Source organism: Vigna angularis, chromosome 9 (assembly GCF_016808095.1).
Source record: "Vigna angularis cultivar LongXiaoDou No.4 chromosome 9, ASM1680809v1, whole genome shotgun sequence".
Lineage (NCBI taxonomy): Eukaryota > Viridiplantae > Streptophyta > Magnoliopsida > Fabales > Fabaceae > Vigna > Vigna angularis.
Window position 1 is genome coordinate 31,368,428 of NC_068978.1, and position 18,946 is coordinate 31,387,373.

At 33.8% G+C, this 18,946-nt stretch overlaps 1 protein-coding gene across 1 annotated transcript; it reads right to left on the minus strand.

Annotated features, from left to right (window-relative positions):
* Nucleotides 1–260: 260 nt before the first annotated feature.
* Nucleotides 261–10,316, minus strand: LOC108347715 (uncharacterized). The gene is made up of 9 exons (XM_017587133.2): nt 10,154–10,316; nt 9,994–10,056; nt 6,865–6,997; nt 5,018–5,300; nt 3,570–3,698; nt 3,427–3,476; nt 3,108–3,205; nt 2,667–2,954; nt 261–987 (listed from the first exon to the last, which is right to left on the minus strand). The coding sequence occupies exons 2-9, from the start codon at nt 10,042–10,044 to the stop codon at nt 502–504; spliced, it is 1,518 nt and encodes a 505-aa protein (XP_017442622.1). The 5' UTR covers nt 10,045–10,056; nt 10,154–10,316; the 3' UTR covers nt 261–501.
* Between the last annotated feature and the right edge of the window lie 8,630 nt (nt 10,317–18,946).

The following is an 18,946-nucleotide window of genomic DNA, read 5'->3' on the forward strand; positions in this document are numbered from 1 at the left end:
TAAATAATTTTAGGATTATGTAATCCGGAAACTTTCCAGATTACTCAATCCCAGAACTTTCCAAGAAAACCGCAGAGGGATATTTTGGATATTTTCCACACTCCATGAACACGCGGGAAGAAATTATGGGGTGTGGGAAGAAATTACCCTGAGTGAGCAGGGATGACACAGTTCCTATTGGGTCAAAAAGTTAAAATTCCAGTTTCGGTGAAGTCCTAGGCCCTACACATTGCAATGCCTGATGATTCAATCAGGGAAAAAGACCAAAGCAGTCATCCCACTGCATTGCATTACCAGTTTCTTACAAAAATCACATGAAAGCTTTACTTCACCATGCCCTGTGGCATCTATGTACGTTCACTCTACAGCTACATATATTAATGCATTCGTTACATATATGACCTACTTCAATATTTTTATCGGTTAGACTATAAAAAATAAATTGAATATAGAGTTTTGGAGAGAGAAACATGTACAGGTCCAAAACTTCACTGGAATGCTTCATTCATCTTTCATTGCAAACTCGTGCATCTTCTTCTGTCCGATTTCCACAAGTAGAGTCAAGAGAGCCTCGCACACCTGAGATGCATCTCCTTCAGAAGGGTCATCATTTAGCGATGAATAAACCATCCAAGCATGGTCCAATTTTCGCTTAGGTCGCACCACAACGGATCCAGGAACTTCTGCATCTCGGCATGTCACAAGGCCGTCACTTTTCTCACCATACCTAACCTGAGTCAATTGTGCACAAGCAGCCATTGCCGCACCAAGGGGCATCACCACAGGAAGTTTTGTAGACTCACCGGTCGGAGCAACTAGGGGTGGAAATTCAGCATGTGCAACATGAGATAATGTGGCTAAAACAGCAGGGGAAATGCCAGCTTCAGTCCGAAAGGAAACAACTGGGACTTCATTTGGCAGATGATGCTCTTTCAAAAACTCTCGCCGCCTTTCATATGTCAAGTCTTCTAAAGCTCGCATGTCACCCTTCAAAATTACATATGATAAGTAAAAGCGAGCAACCGTAACATCAATAATGTCAAACACATTGACAGCAACTAAATAAAGCTTATCTCCGGTAAGAAGATTTTAAATAGAACTAAATCAATCAGTTTCTACATTAAATAAGAAGAATCATACAATAACACCACACAACTTTGTTTGCATAAACTGACAAATATGTAGATTAGCAGCAACTATTTGAAATGCCTTTTAAAAGAATGATTCGGTTTCTCAAATAATTTAGCAAGAACAAAGTAATACCAGTTTGTAATAAGAGTGAGAAATTGAAAATACAACCTGCATGAATAGACCAAGAATCTGGAGTCCAAACCAAGGGTTGGTCAACTCTGTTCCATTGCTATTTCTTCTTAGGAATTTAGCTCTTACCATTAAGAGAATTTATAATTCTCAAATTCATTTTAATTTCTGTCTTATTGAAGGTCCGGCCACTAACTAGTGATATATGACTAAAACAAAGTAAACACGTGACAGACAATCCTCACTTCCCATCCTAGCTTTTGGAATAAATTAGTTTCTCAAATTCTTAGAAGGTATTAAAGTTTATCCTAGTAGTTGTTGGACCTATTAGGTCATCTGTTGTCAAGTTCTTACTAATACTTAATATTACAAACTTGATATTCAAGCTCTTTTTGAAAAATATTTAAAAAAATGTTTTAGAACATAATAATTGATAATGTTAAAACATAATAAATTTTGTGATGCACAATGTTGTGGTTTCACAGATAATCAATCATATTATTCCATAACTAATTATCATAAGTGAAATAATCATTTATCAGAAACTTGATTCAAGCACAAGCAGCGTAGTTAATTGGTTTTAACTAGAAATAACCAATTACATTGTTATGAATAGAAATAACCAATTAGATTGTTCTTGTTGAGTTTCCAGATTCAATTGAGAACAAATTAATAGATTATCACTAGACATAATGGATTATCAAAGTTTTTCTGCATATTTTGGAAGTAGCAAGTCCAACACAACTACAAGTAATTTCCAATAGTTCTCAAGAAATCTTCAAGAGAATAAAAGTGTTTTTTCTCAAGAAATCTGAGGGGGCTAAACGTATTTTTTCTGCATTAACATTTATGAATGTTAAATGTATTTTTAATCTAATATTCAAGTTCGTGGAACAATCCTACTAAGGTTATGGACCATTTAAATTAGATGTAAATTCAAAAAGAATAGAACTATTATACAATTCTTTGTACTCTTATATCTTGTCCTTTATCTTATTTTGTGTTCTTCTTTCTTTCCCTTTCTTTATCCTATTTTGTGTTCTTTGTGTTTTCTTGAATTGCAAGTGATCTTAGCTTCGTTTCTTTAATTCCTAATTAATTGTAGCAAGAAAACTTATTGAGGTTCTACCAATCAAATAAAAAAAAGAAATTTTAAACACCAATTAACCCTTCCTCTTGTTAGTGTAGGTATTTTTCTTACATCCTCAAGCAACACGAAATTGTGATACTGCATATCTGATCAGCAAATGTAGATTACAAGCAATAAAACCATGCCCAAAGCTTTTATAAAATACCAAAAGAAAATATAAACAAGGATACAAATCCATTTGAAAAGGCTGCCAAAGAAAAAAAAAATTCAAACAGAAAAGAACCCAAGGGTGATAACAAAAAAGTACTCAACATACCTTAATTACTTTACAGATAAGAATCTCAGTAAGTTTTCGTAAATTCACATAATCGCCAAGCTGTCCTTCACGCAGAAGATCTGAAGCTATAGGAGTTCCACCGTAGGGACTTTGGGCTAATGCCAACCCAGCAACTTTATCTTTCAAATCAGACCAATACAACGATAAAGCAGCTGCTGCATCTACTCCTCCTTTGCTATGTCCAAGAAGCATAACACGTTTCTGTGAACCCCAATAAATTTCCTCAATGTACTCTTTCAGCTCTCTAGCATTTTTCTCCACTGAGGCCTGATTAGTAATTACTCAAAATTCAATAATAGAACTGAAAAACAACACTTACACGATCTACAAAAAAATTAGTTAGAATTTTTCATACGAACTACTATCACATCATGTACTGTATTGACCATTATTACTACTACAACGACTATTACAATGTACCTCACTATGAATCTTTGCAATATGACAGGCCAAACCCAATTTTGAAAAACTGACTTTTGTATTGACAAAGTAAAGTGGGCCATGATTACTGAAGAGACCTGCCATTGTAAAGAGCATAATAGTTAACAGCACAGAAAATATGTTGCAACAATAAACTTTGGCAGTTTAGTATTCACGTCCGATAGGCCAGGCCAGGTTGCTACTAAGCATTTATCATTCCAGATGCACCGTTGACTTTAGGTTTTTCCTTTTATGTGAAGGTTTGAAAGTGGAGTTCACCATGATTAACCTGATCATTATATATAATCAGTCACTTTACCTGGAACTAACAAATAAACCACTGAATTTGGTAACCTGTGAACACCATGCCTGATAAGGTAAGGAAAACTGAGTTAACAAAACAATAAAACTGAGTTAACAAAACAATGACAAATTGGTAAAAATAAAATACTGTGAACTTACTTGATGTTATCCAGAATTTCAAGGAACCTTTCAGTTCCATCTTCAACTGGAGGCATTGCTGGATCACGTTGAAGCCATCCTATATCATCTGCAGATCCACGCACAGTCCTTCGAGCACGATCAATCAGGCTGAAGTAATAAAAACATCGTTTACAAACCCACAAGTCAATTGTCAAAAGGGCTTTAAAATTCAGATTTTAGATGGTTCTATAACAAAATTTAAGAACTAAAATTAGAGTAAAGAAGTATAAATCAACATTCTAAATTTCAACGATGGGTACAGCAAGGAAAACAGCAGAAAATACACAATAAATAAAGAAAAGGACATGAATGGAAGAATAAAAATTGAAGGTTAACGTTTTAGAAAAGGGAAATAATGATTTTGTACAGGTAACAATAACCTACCAGAAACAATTAGTAAGAAAAACTTGGTCCCAAAAAATCCCTAATAAGTTTTGAAATATAAGGAAGTTTCAACTATTTTTAACTTGTTTAATGAGGACCATCCCAAAAAAATTTAAATAGATTTAAATATGCTTTTAGTGTATGCAAATATGACTACGTATGCTTTAAATCCCTGCAGAAATATTTGTTAGTTTTAAATCCCTTACATTTTCTAACCATTATTTTTCAGTCCTTATTCTAAATATGGTTAATTTAACGTTGAAATAAAAAATATTAATTGATATAACTAAGGTAACAGAATATTTCAAATTAAGATATTATATTATTTTAGGTACACAATTTAATTAATATATTTCTTGTTCAACATAAATAAGACAATTACATATACCTTTTTATGTTTTCAACCAATAATTTGTAACATTGTATTTTTATCAAAATAATTATAATTTACTTAGACACTTATAATTTATTTTCAATATATTAACTTTACTATTATAATTTTAAATGAATGTAAAAATTATTTTCTAATATATCATAAATAGGGATTTTATCTCTAAAGAAAAAAATTTATGTTCTATATTTTTAAGAATAACTAATTAAAATATATTAAAATTATATTTAATAATAAAAAAATATTCTTCTTCTTTACACAATTTAAAAATAATATAAAATAATTCATTCATAATATACTCATATTTTGTCACAAATGATTCTTTAAGTATAAAATGATAAATATATTATTTTATAATATGATTCTTTACCTATTAAACTAATAATTTTATTTTAATAAGAATATAGTAGCTTATAAATAAAAAATATTGTTCATAATATAATAAAAGAATTACATGACATTATCTTATTTACAAAAAAATATTAAATATTGTACTTAATGAATTATTTATTTAAAAATAATACAATTTTTAAATAGTATTTTATAAGGTTGGTCTGGTGGGAGAGATAGTGGATTCAACTCCTCCACCAACAAAATATTTGGCGATATAAAAAAAAACGCAGCCACACACATATAAGTTAGAAAAGAATACCTTTGGAACATGGAAATGCCACTTTGTCCAGTTCGATTCGATTCAACAAGTGCACTGGAATTTTGTAACGGAACTCCACCAGAGGTACTGGTGATTTCATCTTGCGTTTGTGGACATGTTGAAGTTGAAGCCTTAGATGATTCAACACTGGTTAAATGCATTCTGTTTGAAGGAATATTATCAATTTCAGTAGATGAAGATGCATCAATTTCTGCATAAGGAAAATCCACAAGCTCTTGTGCATGAGGGACAGGAGCACCAGGACCGCTGGGGGAATGTTCTACTGAAAATATTAATAAAAACTTCAAGGTCTAAATTGCAGAAGTCAGGGCATTGTGGTAAGTACAATTAACAAAACAGACATGAAACAAAGTCACCATAAATCAAATGCACATGTTCAGGGTGAAATAAAATAACATAACATGAGCAAAGGTGACAACTCAAAGAACTATGTAAGGAATAGAGTAAAAATACAAGAAATATTTAAATATACTATCAAAAAATTTTAGAATATCTTCAATGATCTCATAGGCAATATTGTTAAAATCGCCAGTGTACTCACATACTCATGCAATCCTAGGAGTAAGTGAAAACAACGTAAAACATGGCAGATTTTAGCACGATGGGACGATTTTACGTGAAATGGAAGTATCTTGCTAACAACCCAACTTGTAATGATGGCCCTTTTCTCCTAGGATTCCATTTGCAAATCAGAACATAGCCATACAACTCAACGGAAGTATCTTGCTAACAACCCAACTCGTAATGATGGCCCTTTTCTCCTAGGGTTCCATTTGCAAATCAGAACATAGCCATACAACTCTCAACTGCACGTGCTCTTATCATAACATAACCATCACTGATGTTGGCACCGGTGCAACATTGTTACTGATGCTAGCTCACCATTGGCTATCCCAGCACTTATGGCCATCATCGTTGGTCTTTGCCTTTATCTATGACTATGTTCTGTTCTGTATTTTCTTCTTAGTACTTTCTTCTGTTCTTGCTGCCATTTTGGAGAGTGTTTTGTTCTGTTTAGTTGTGTTATGTATTGGATCTCATTATGAGTTATTTTTCTTTTCTATATTATTTTAAATGCATGCATAGGTTTATAAATACAGTTTTTCGCATTCTAACTCTTACAATCCTTGAGTTTGACCATGTTGCGCTCCGGTATTTCTTATATTTCTAACCAAAGAAATATAATAGATATATTATCTTAGAATATTTTAGTTAAAAGTCATTTACAAATTCAAAACTAGCTGTGCATGAAATTTCATTATGTAGTGAGGCATAGTAAAAAGAATCTCAAGTCCTATGGTAACTAGTCTAAAGCAGATTTTCAGAATCAAATTACACCTACAATAAATTCTAAAGTGAAATCCACATGAGAAGTTAAACCCACATGTTTTACTAGGATTTGTTAAGGCTGGGTTTCTATAAGGTTTCATATGAGCAGAATAAACTTCTAACGTAATAATTTCATACTTTGTGGCTTTGTCTATCCCCAGAAGGGATGTCTTTTTTTTCCTTAGAGGTGACCATAAATCCAAAGCAATTTGATTACGGCCTTCAATTGCCAACATCCATGCATAAACGCAACAGTTGAGGTAACATAAAATCTAAGTCCATCATTTCTATTTTTCATTAAAAGCAGATGTGCTTAATTGAGGGAGACATAATAATCTTAATTTAACATCCATTTTCTCAACATTATTATTTCCTTTTCCTTTTCCTTTATGAAAACTTCCGACTGGCTACATAATTCCTTAAACTTCTATAAAAAGAATCTACCTAAATTACATCTCTGAACACTGAAGAACTACACAAACAAATAAGAAACTTGCCTGAAAAATCGGAGAAACAACCAGTTAAGTATGATGTTGTCTGTGCAAGATAAGAAGCAGCATCATTAAGAGCTGGCATAGATGAAAATATCTGAGGAATAAGCCCATCATTTGTCAAACCCTCTCCCTGTACCTAAAACACGATAAACATAATTTTATTTTATTCAAAAAACTAATAAAATTTATTATTGCTTTAATCATCACAACAATCATGAAAAGAAGGTACAGTTACTAGTAGAAAAGTACAAATAAATGGAACAACAAAATCATAATAAGGAATTTCAACTAAACTACCCTTAACAACAACATCCATATTCCACAAGAAAAAATTCCCCACTGTAGAAATCATTAAATGCAGGCCTCAAGAAGCCCAGTAATTAAGTAGAAAGAATCAAATCACTAGTTAGAGATGCTTGTTCACATCCAAAGGCTTTCTCTCACCTTTAATTTTTGGAAGGGAGCAGGTAGGTTGTCATCAATGCAAACCAGGCAATAGGAAACTTATGCTCATAGAATCTTCCCCGGTCGTACATATATCATGTCCTCTAGGTTTTATAACACAGATTTTTCCTATTACTCAGCACTCAGTAAAACAGATTTTTCTACAAATACAGAGCAATCTCTGATTACTTGATAATCCACCGACACGAAGATAACTTTTTTTTGTAATAAAGCACATTTCTCCCACTTTTTAAACTTATCTTCCAGAAATCAATTGTTTGTTTCAAACACTAGCACCAGCACACATTAATTATTTCATCATTCATTTGCCTCACCACTAGAATTTTAACTCTCATAACCAAGGTTGTCAAACTTTAAGGAAATAGGTAAGTACAAATAACTACATCAAATATTTTATATAGAAAACAAACTAGTTACACTCTACTAACAAACTTCTAGCCTATATCTCCTAATATCATGGTAAAAAAATGCCATTGTGGGGTCAATGAGAGCAAAAATTACACTCGACATCAAATATGTGGACTCGGAGTTTATACAAGCTTACTGAGTTAGTTTACCAGAGTTTCTCAAAAAAAAACAGTCTGATAGTGAGTTAACTCATTTTGTTTATTACCTAGAATTGTAAAATCATTTGAGTTTTAAGAATTAACTTAGAGTTTGATAACCATGATCACCACCATTTTAGACCACCCCAGAAAATCTACTTGTTATGATAACAAATCCGGCTCCTTGGAATATATGAAATGAATCGAGCATGGCAGATGCTAAACTTTCACTCTGAAGACGTAAAAATTTCAAGTATAAATTATCAAAGAAATCACAAGCAGATTACCACCAATGGGGAGCTCGATTCCCCAATAAGTAGGTTTTGAGCTTGCACAGTCCAAACGAATTTAGGCCAAAATGCAAAGAATAAAGTTCATGACATAATTAACAGAGCAGTCCCAAATGATTGGATGGAAAAAACAAATTAAAGAGAAATTTAATCAATCTCTGATTTAATAAAGTGAGAGCTGATAAAGAAACTAAGTGATTGCAATTTAGAGAATGGGTTAGTGAAGGAGCTGCTAACCCTCAGCTAACTATTACCGTGAGGAGTTGAGGACAATTTGTGTAAGAGCAGAAGAGAAATTTAGGTTGTACAGGGTTGTAACAACCACGTACACACAATGTAGAAGTGATGAAAAAGGAGGGTGATGTAGGAAAAGGAGGGAATTTATTAAGTTTTCATTTCTTTCGTGCATTTCTGTTTGTTCAATCCCCCAACACAGAGCTACCTCTGCTTCTGAGTACCTTGATCTCAGTTATTTCTACTTCTATCATCCTTAATATTTGGCTCATACTGATTCCTGAACGAACAATCATTCTATTTCAATTCTTTCACCATCTTGTAAGTGTTGAAATTCTTGTTTCTTGATAAACATGATATATCAAAAATCTGCCTAGTTAAATATGGTATGTTAACCTTTCTTTGAAAATCGAAATGAAAGAAATCCTGGCACACAAAAGTTTATCATGACGACAAATAATTACTCATTTTCCAACCTTTTTCTCATATATGCTTCCATCACAATATAGTATGTAACAAATAACATACAATATGACAATATGATCTTAGCAATCAAGTCCCATTAACGGTCTAGTAGTATAATAACATTCTACAATAGGAAAGATCTTAGTTCAAATATTGGCAAGCACACTTTTTCCGTTCTAAGCTAAATGCAATTCACATATTATGTAACACATCATGGGGGTGAGCCTGTCACAGTGGTAAGGTTGTGCCTTGGTGAACGTCAGTCATAGATTTCAATCCAAAATCAGCCTCTTAGCATGGATAAGGTAAGGTTGAGTACAATGATCCCCCTACTTTCACATAGCAAAGAGCACTCTAGCATCAGGTTAGGTTAGTTTAAATGAAATATAAGAAAGGGAACAGGTATTCCCTTGTTAATAATGAACATTTTTTCAATTACGTAAACGAAATTCCAGAATATTTAAGAAGGAATGAACATTCCTTCAAGGAAAAGCTATCACCATGCATGTATGATATGGATAAATGCGGCAACGCTAGTCGTTACCTTTTTCGGCTATAAATGCACTCACTAGATTTTCGTTTATATCTTATAATACCTGAATAAATAGTTCTTAACTTGAGGTACAACTGCCAATACTTTGATACATCAGTGTTTTCAGTTAAAGAACAAAGTTCTGTCAAAACGAGACATGTGAATAACTGAATATCAAAAAGTTCTGTATCAGTTACTTCCACCTTAAAGCACATCTATAATTGTGTGACGCCGACCCAAAAACGTAAATAGTTAACCTAACTCAGCAAATCTCGTAATTAGTTCTGTTGTGTCATAACCATCACCTAACTGTGATTAATTAGCAGCATCTATAGTGACAAGTGAATACATCACATTAATAAGTCTATGATCATGTAAACATTTCCTATCTTCAATAAACTTCTGATTATAACTCTAACTTATAAAATCACAATTTTCTTTACAAGAAAAACAAAATTATGCGAATGAAAACAATTTCCGACGAAAAATTCATCAAAATTATAAACACACCAAACGTAATGCAATTTGCAGTTTTCGTGCATGGAATACTACCAAATTCGTATACATAGAACACAAAAAAGACGGCAAATACGTGACTCACGATTAAAGGCGTGTTCGCTTCCAGATGCTGCGGATTCGGAGCTCGCACCATCGAAACAAGTTTCTGCCAAACGCGAGCAATGAAGCTCATGAAATGAAAACAGCGATAATTTTGAAAATGAAGAAAACGAAAATTGGAAACATGTATTGTATGATTATACCTTGGGAATTGTGATGCAAACGAGACTTTAAGGAAAGAGATTTGAATTGAAGGTGAATGAAGGAAGGAAGGAAGCGATTCACAGCGCTATCGTTGTTTTGGTTCGTTTCGTAACAACCACAGTAAGAGAATTAAAGGAATATGGTGGTGGTGGAGACCAATTTGACGACGTTATTTTCTTTTACCTTTCAGTTTTCACAACCATTTCTTGGTTGGGTGTGCAAAGCCCATTTCTACGTCGGGTTTCTTTCTGTACCCCCGTATTATCCTTTTATAAATACCAAATCTTCACTTTGCCTTTAAAAAGATACATCCGGATCATGCAATCCATAAGTTAGTTTTTGGCATGAAACATAAAAAATTTAGATTTCATAATTTAAAAGTAAAAAAATACTTCTAAATTGTATAATTTTAAAACTATTTTAGCCAATTCAAAAAGTCACTTTTTATTTTCAAATTATTCGAAAATCATTTTATTATATAATAAAAAACTTCTAAATTAAATATTTTAGAAGTATTTTTTATAAGAAAAACTTTAAAATTGTGTAATACGATAATATCTTTCAGATTGTACGTTTCCATATTTTATAATTTGGAAGCTATTTGTTAATTTAGTAAATTGTGTAATCTTATCGATAACACAATTCTAAAGTTTTTTTTCCTTAATTCCAAATATTTCCACGTTATACAATTTTAAACAATTTATTTCTTGAATTCTTTCATCTACACCTTATTAAATTTTTGTCTCACTCCAATAAAAAACTATCAGAAAAATGTTTTCCGTCACAGGAAGGAGTAATTGCTTTTTGAAAAAAAAAATCGAAAATATTTATTGTATTCTGAAAAATAAATTCCGGTGATAGGACATATGAAGAAATTTGATAGGGTAGTCAACAATATTCATTCATGCTTGAAACAAAATTATAGTAGACAATTTTTTTTTTAAAATACAAGAATAAATGTAAAATGACTTTAAATGAAGAAGTCGTATCTCATACAACTTTCCTAATCAATTTGTCATAATTGAAAGTATTAGAGGAGTTCATGACTTCAACTTGAAAGTTGTGAAGGAGGTGCACAACTTTCAATTGAGTTGATTTGTGTAAAAAATGTGATTTATTAATTGATCACATCATGCTATACTAGTTAGTCACATACTCTACCGAACTAATCTCATGCTTCATCGAGCTAACCACATGACTGAGCTTTCCACATGCTTCACCAAGCTCTTCAATGCTCCACCGAGCTCGGAGCCCCTGAGTCACATCCCATATTAACAACACCTCTACTTCCTCAACAAGATTGATTATCTTTTCTTTTTCAAGTTTAGATTGGTTGTCTCCTCCAAAAAGGACACAGAGAGCTCAATGGAGCATGTGAAGAGCTAGGAGAAGCATAAGGTTAGCTCGGTATAACATATATGGAGAGATTGGTGGAGCATGAGCCCGCAACCTAGACAGCTTAATGGAACAGGTGAGAATCTCAAATAGCTTGGTAGAGCATGTTGATAACTCACATAAGTTGGTGGAGCTAATGAAAAGCTCAAACAGCTCGGGAAGGTGCCTGTATAGCTTGCATAACTCGAAAGAGCATATGTGAGAGTTTGGTAGAACATATGTAAAGAGCTTGGTAGAGTATGTTGATAGCTTAGTGGGGGAGTTAGAGTAGCTTGGTGGAGGAAGTGAACAACTTAGATAACTTGGTGGAGAGTTGGATACTAATATGATGTAATCAATTAACATATCACATTTTATACACAAATAAACCCAATTGGAAGTTGTTCACCCTCTGACAACTTTCAAATAGAAGTCATGCATCTTACTTTCAAATAGAAGTCATGCATCTTCCTGATAACTTGCGAGTTGAAGTCACGAACTCTCTAATAACTTTAGTTTTTGACAAACTGACTAAGAAAGTCGTGTAAAGATTATACGACTTCTTTATTTAAAATCGTCTCCTCACATGATTTGTCTATTCTCATATTTTTTTTAAAAATTTGTCTCTTCTATAATTTTGCCACCAAATTTGCCTATTTTAGTAAAAAAAAAACCATAAATAAGAGTAGAGATATTTTCTATGTAGGAATGTCCAAGCTCTGGTCGAGCTCATTTTCATGCTTGTGAGAAATATCGTTTCTACCCCTGTTTTGTTATGTTTATTTGCTTTCTGTTACTGTGGTAGATTTTGGTAGATATTTCTAGCATTCTGTTATTGTGCTAGACAGGCTGTAATCCTCTTTATTTTCTTCTTTTTATTTTGTACAATGTGCTGAATATATATTGAGCACTTTCAGACTTTATTAGATAGAATGAATAATGAGGATTAAGGTTTATCTTCGATTGCTTGGCCATTACTCTGTCATGGTATCAGAACTAACACCCACTACTTCTTCCGCCTGAAGCTTCTTTTTCTTCTTCCTCATTTTCTGAAAATGGCTTCCCTAAGCCATCCTATTACACAAACACCGGATCACCTTGTGAATCCGGCAAACCCACTTTATCTTCATCCTGCAGAAAACCCAACATTGGTGCTTGTTTCCCCTCTCCTTACGGAGAGCAATTTTCATCAATGGGAACGTGACATGGTCGTCACACTGGAGACCAAAAACAAGGAGAAGTTCATTGATGGTACTCTTCCTTGTCCCCCTCTCTCAGATCCACTTCACGAAGCTTGGCGTCGCTCAATTCGAATGGTGATGTCCTGGCTCACACGATCCATGACTTCTTCGATCAAGCAATCGGTGATGTGGATGGATACATCATCAGAGATTTGGAGAGATCTCAAGGATCAATTCTCCCATGCTGATAAATTTAGGGTTTCTGATCTTCAGGATCAGATTCTTGCTTGTCATCAAGGTGATTTACCTGTTTCTGAGTATTATACGAGATTGAAAATCCTATGGAAAGAGTTAGAGCTCTATAGATGTGTTCTCAGCTGCAATTTCTTAACTCCCTGTGCTTGTGGACTTCTTGCGAAACTTCAAAAAGAAAGAGAGGATGATTATGTGATTCGATTTCTCCGTGGTCTCAATGAGAGCTATGCCCAAGTTCGTTCTCAAATCATGATAATGGATCCCATGCCTTCGATTGTCAAAACTTTTTCTATGGTTCTTCAACATGAACGTGAGTTCATTAGCACCAATCCTAAACATCCTGTTTCCGATTCTTTGGCCTTCACTACAGTTTCGAATGCTCAACCACGGTTCAACTCTTCCAACAAAGTCCCTTTCAATGCTAGTAAGAACAATTTCAAGAACAACAAATTCTGTGAAAAATGCAAGAAGACCAATCACACCATTGAAACCTGTTATTTTCGCATTGGTTTTCCTGCTGGTTATAAAAAGAACAAGCCCAACACCAAAGCTTCTGCCAGTTTGGTTGAAGTAGATTCAGCTGCCTCTCTACAGCACCTTGATTTGGATGGTAGTCCTCCCAATGACCAATTCACTTTCTCTAAAGACCAGTATCAAGCAATTTTGGCTTTGCTTCAACAGAGTAAGGATCACTCTTCCTCAGTGAATCAAGCCTCTGTTAAACACTCAGGTATATCTTCTGATTTTATTCCCTAGATATTTGATAGTGGTGCCACAGATCATATTTGTCCCACCAAATCCTTATTTCATAACCTTCATGCCATAACACCCATACACATTAAATTGCCTAATCACACTACTTTCACTGCCAATTTCTCTGGGAATATTCACATAGGTGACTTATTTCTTCTTGATGTTCTTTTTGTTCCTGACTTTTCTGCTCATCTCATTTCTATTTCCAAACTTGTTTCCACTATTGACTGTATGGCAGTATTCTGTGATTCTCACTGTCTTCTTTTCCAGAAATCTCACTTCAAGATGATTGGAGCAGCTAGGAAGATTAATGGCTTGTATTGTCTTGCAGAATCAAATGCTATGCGTTGCAATTTACCTTTCCAAACTGATGTTATCAATAAATCAAATGCTTTCGTTGTAAATGCAGTCAATACCAGTGCACTTTGGCACCATAGACTAGGCCATACTTCAAATTCCATTTTACAATTGTTATCTTCTCAACATGCTGATATTATATACAAGAATTGTACTCCTTGCGACACTTGTCATTTTGCCAAACATAAGAAATTACCTTTTTCTCTTAGCACCTCCAAGAGTTCTCAATTTTTTGAGTTGTTACATGCTGACATATGGGGACCCTTAAGCACTGTTTCTATTGATGGTCATAAATATTTTTTAACACTTGTTGATGATTTCAGTAGATTCACATGGGTTTATCTTTTAAAATCAAAAGCTGAGGTCCAAATTGTTCTTCCCAATTTCATACATCTCATTGAAAATCAATTTGACACTAAACTTAAAAGACTAAGATCTGACAATGGCAAGGAGTTTTTCTTAACTGATTTCTTCTCTTCTAAAGGCATTTTTCATGAAACATCATGCATTGAATCACCCCAGCAAAATGGAATAGTTGAGCGCAAACATCAACATATTTTGAATGTAGCTCGCGCCTTACTTTTCCAATCACATCTTCCCTCTGTTTTTTGGTCTTTTGCTATAAGACATGCTGTACATCTCATAAACAGGCTCCCAACTCCATTTCTCAAAAACCAATCTCCTTATGAAATTGTTTTTAGCAAAACTCCTGATTTTAAAACGCTTAGAGTCTTTGGTTGTCTAGCCTTTGCAAACACTATTACTTCTGGCATAACCAAATTAGACAAAAGAGCTTTTAAGTGTATTTTTCTTGGTTTCAAATCAGGGGTCAAAGGTTTTCTGTTATATGATATGACTACACATCAGCTTTTGCTCTCTCGTAATGTCATTTTTTATGAGTCTCATTTTCCATATTCTGTTTCTCATCATCATCACACTGGTACTGCTTCATCCCAACAATCATTTTATTCTTTGATTGCTTTTGATATACCTGGTTCACACTTTAATGATTTTCGTATTATTTCGGATGTTATCTTTAGTAATAATGATCATAATGTTGTTGAACCAGTTATGCAATTTCATAATGATTCTACTGATATTGTACAACTTGTTGATCCACCTGGTAGACTTTCAACTAGAATTAGGAAGCCACCTGCTTATTTGTCTGATTATGATTGTTCCACTGTTTCTTTTGCTCCTACTTCTAGCTCCACAGCTTATCCTTTACAATCATACTTGTCATATTCCAAATGTTCTAACTCTCACACTATTTTTTGCATGTCTTTATCTGCCTTCATTGAGCCATCTTCTTTTAAAGAGGCTTGTCAACATGCTCATTGGCAGCAGGCCATGCTTGCGGAAATTAAGGCTCTTGAGAGGAATAGAACTTGGTCATTGGTCCGATTACCACCAAAGAAAAGAGTTGTTGGTTGCAAATGGGTCTACAAGACTAAATTGAATGCAGCTGGGGTTATAGAAAGATATAAGGCACGCTTAGTTGCCAAAGGGTTCACACAAACTGAAGGCATGGATTTCTTTGATACTTTTTCCCCTGTTGTGAAGCTTACAACTGTCAGATTTCTCCTTTCCATTGTTGTTTCTCATAACTGGTTTTTACACCAGCTTGACGTTGATAATGCCTTTTTGCATGGTGATTTGGATGAAGAGGTTTATATGAAACCTCCGCCGGACTTGATTCTTCCCGAACCTCATTTGGTTTGTAAATTGCACAAGTCTCTCTATGGTCTTCGCCAAGCTTCTCGACAATGGAATGCTAAGCTCACAACTGCCTTACTTTCTTATGGATTTTCTCATAGTACAGCTGATCATTCATTATTTCTTCGACAGTCTGCTACCTCTTTTACTGCTCTTCTAATATATGTGGATGATATCGTTCTAACTGGTGATAGCATGGATGATATTGTTGCTGTTAAGAAATTTTTACATCAAGAATTCCGCATCAAAGACTTGGGAAATCTCAAGTATTTCCTTGGTTTTGAAGTTGCTAGATCACAACAGGGTCTTGTCTTGAATCAACGAAAATATTGCTTAGAAATTTTAGCTGAATTTGGTCTCACTGGATGTAAACCAGCACCTTCTCCTTCAAATCCTACCGATAAGCTAAATGATGATGATGGTGATCTTCTTTCAGATCCTACTTCTTATAGGAGATTAATTGGCAAACTACAGTATCTAACAAACACACGGCCTGATATTTCTTTTGCTGTTCAGCAAGTTAGTCAGTTCATGTCCAAGCCCAGATCCTCTCATCTCAATGTTGTTTTCAGGATTTTGAAATACCTCAAAGGTTGTCCTGGATTAGGCCTCTTTTATCCTTCCAGCAATCCTCACAGACTTCAAGCTTTTTCTGACTCTGATTGGGCTACTTGTTGCATCTCTAGAAAATCCATCACTGGTTATTGTGTATTCTATGGGAATTGTCTTATCTCTTGGAAATCAAAGAAGCAATCCACCGTGTCCAGGAGCTCTACTGAAGCTGAATATAGAGCTTTAGCCTCTGTTGCTTGTGAATTGCAATGGTTGAAGTATGTCGCTGATGATTTATGCCTTAAAATTCCAATTCCTTTTCCTACATTTTGTGATAATCAGTCTGCCATTCAACTGGCTAAGAATCCATCCTTTCATGAACGCACCAAACATATTGAAGTGGATTGTCATCTTATTCGTGCTAAGGTTCTTGATGGGCTCATTGTTCTTTCTCATGTTCCTTCGAAGCATCAATTGGCAGATATGTTTACTAAGTCACTTTATCCTGGACCTTTCAACATCAATTTATCCAAGATGGGATTGCTAAACATTCACCACCCATCTTGAGGGAGGGTGTGAGAAATATCGTTTCTACCCCTGTTTTGTTATGTTTATTTGCTTTCTGTTACTGTGGTAGATTTTGGTAGATATTTCTAGCATTCTGTTATTGTGCTAGACAGGCTGTAATCCTCTTTATTTTCTTCTTTTTATTTTGTACAATGTGCTGAATATATATTGAGCACTTTCAGACTTTATTAGATAGAATGAATAATGAGGATTAAGGTTTATCTTCGATTGCTTGGCCATTACTCTGTCAATGCTCTTTGTCATGTTAATTTTGTTTCTTCTTTTCCACGTCACAGATGAAACATGTGTTCAATAATTTCATTTGAATATCCATGCCAAAATTACATTGTGATAGTCTTTGAATTCACAATGGTATGTTCTATGTAACAACTTTTCTATATAATTGTATGAATTTGTCGTATTTAATTGGTTAGAACTTCATGTAATATATTCCTTAAAGTCATGAATACATTGAAAAATGATATAATTCAAAATAATAAATTTATCTTTACATGATTGATTATCTAAAATTATCAATGAGTAAATAATCAATATTTTAAATCGACAAATTAAATTTATAAAATTGTGTTTTGTTGCTGATAAAAAAGTGTTTGTTGATTTTTTTAAATAAATAACTTATTTAGTTAAAACCTTCAATTGTTTTTATTGTTATGTGACTCTTCATTTGTTTATAATCATTTTGTTATGAGTTCTCATGAAAAGTAACCATCATGCACCTTTCAAGTTAGGCATTTAGGTTAAATTGACTTGGTATTGCGGCTGACAAAATCATGAAGATAATGAGAATCAGGCTTTATTATATTTCCTACCATGTTTTTATAAAAATTGTGATTGAGTATTGTAAGGTTGAATTTACATATGAAGTGTTAATTGTAATATTTATTTCAAACAAGATTAACAAATATTTGGATTTGGTTGAGTAAAAAGAACAAGATTATGTTTTTAGATTTTAAATTTTGAAACAAAATTAAAATTCGTTAATATCCAAAATTTTAATAAATTTTAGTTTTCAAACATAGAAAATAAATGGACATAATTTTTTTAGCTCAATCGCGTTAAATATTAACATAAAATATGTTTAATATGTTAGAAATAATTAACGTAAAAAGATTATATCATTCAATTTAAGTTTGAGGATAAAAATTTATTAAAGTTTTAGATATGAACAAATTTTAATTTTATATCAAAATTTAAAATTTAAAATATATTTATTCAAAGTAACTTAATGCTAAAAAGTTATTAATCTTTTTTGAGTAGTTAGTTGTAAACATTATTAGTATGATGTACCACTAGTGCAGAAATGGACTTTAAAGTTATTCCGTAGACGTCGGACCACAAAATAACCAACGTAAATTATTGACCGGTGGCATTTTCGTAAATAAGTGGACATATAGACGTCTGTTAGGAGGGGCACCGACGTCTATAATATTATAGACGTCGGGGCCCTCCTAACAGACGTCTTAATGCCTGACAGGTAGGTGAAAAGTCATTTTTTTCTGCCTTAGAGACGTCCGATCCCGCCACCCCGACGTCTATATTCGATTATAGACTTCGGTGCCCCTCCTAACGGACGTGTATATGTCTGACAGATAGATGAAAAATTATTTTTTTCCGCCGTACAGACGTCAGATCACGCCATCCGACGTTTAAATGGTCTGATGAAAAGTTGTTTTGGACGTCATATTAGTGAGGGTCCCGACGTCTAGGCCAGAATAGACGTCGGTTCACTTGGGGAGCCGACGACTAGTTTTCTGTTAAATCAGACATCAAACCCGTTGTTACGAGTATTTCATCGTCTTCCTTCTCGCCTTTTCTCTCCGCGACATTGCTTTTCCAGGTGCGTTTTTGTCTCTTTTGAACTGTTTAAACGTACTTTTATTCCGATTATATTAGTCTTTGGTTTATTATCTTTCATTTGAACCGATTAAAATGAGTTTTTGTTGTGTTTTGGTGCAGTTTTTCTCGTGTCTTTGGGTAGCGTTGTACCGCATTCTCCCTTTGCTAGTTTCCTCGTAA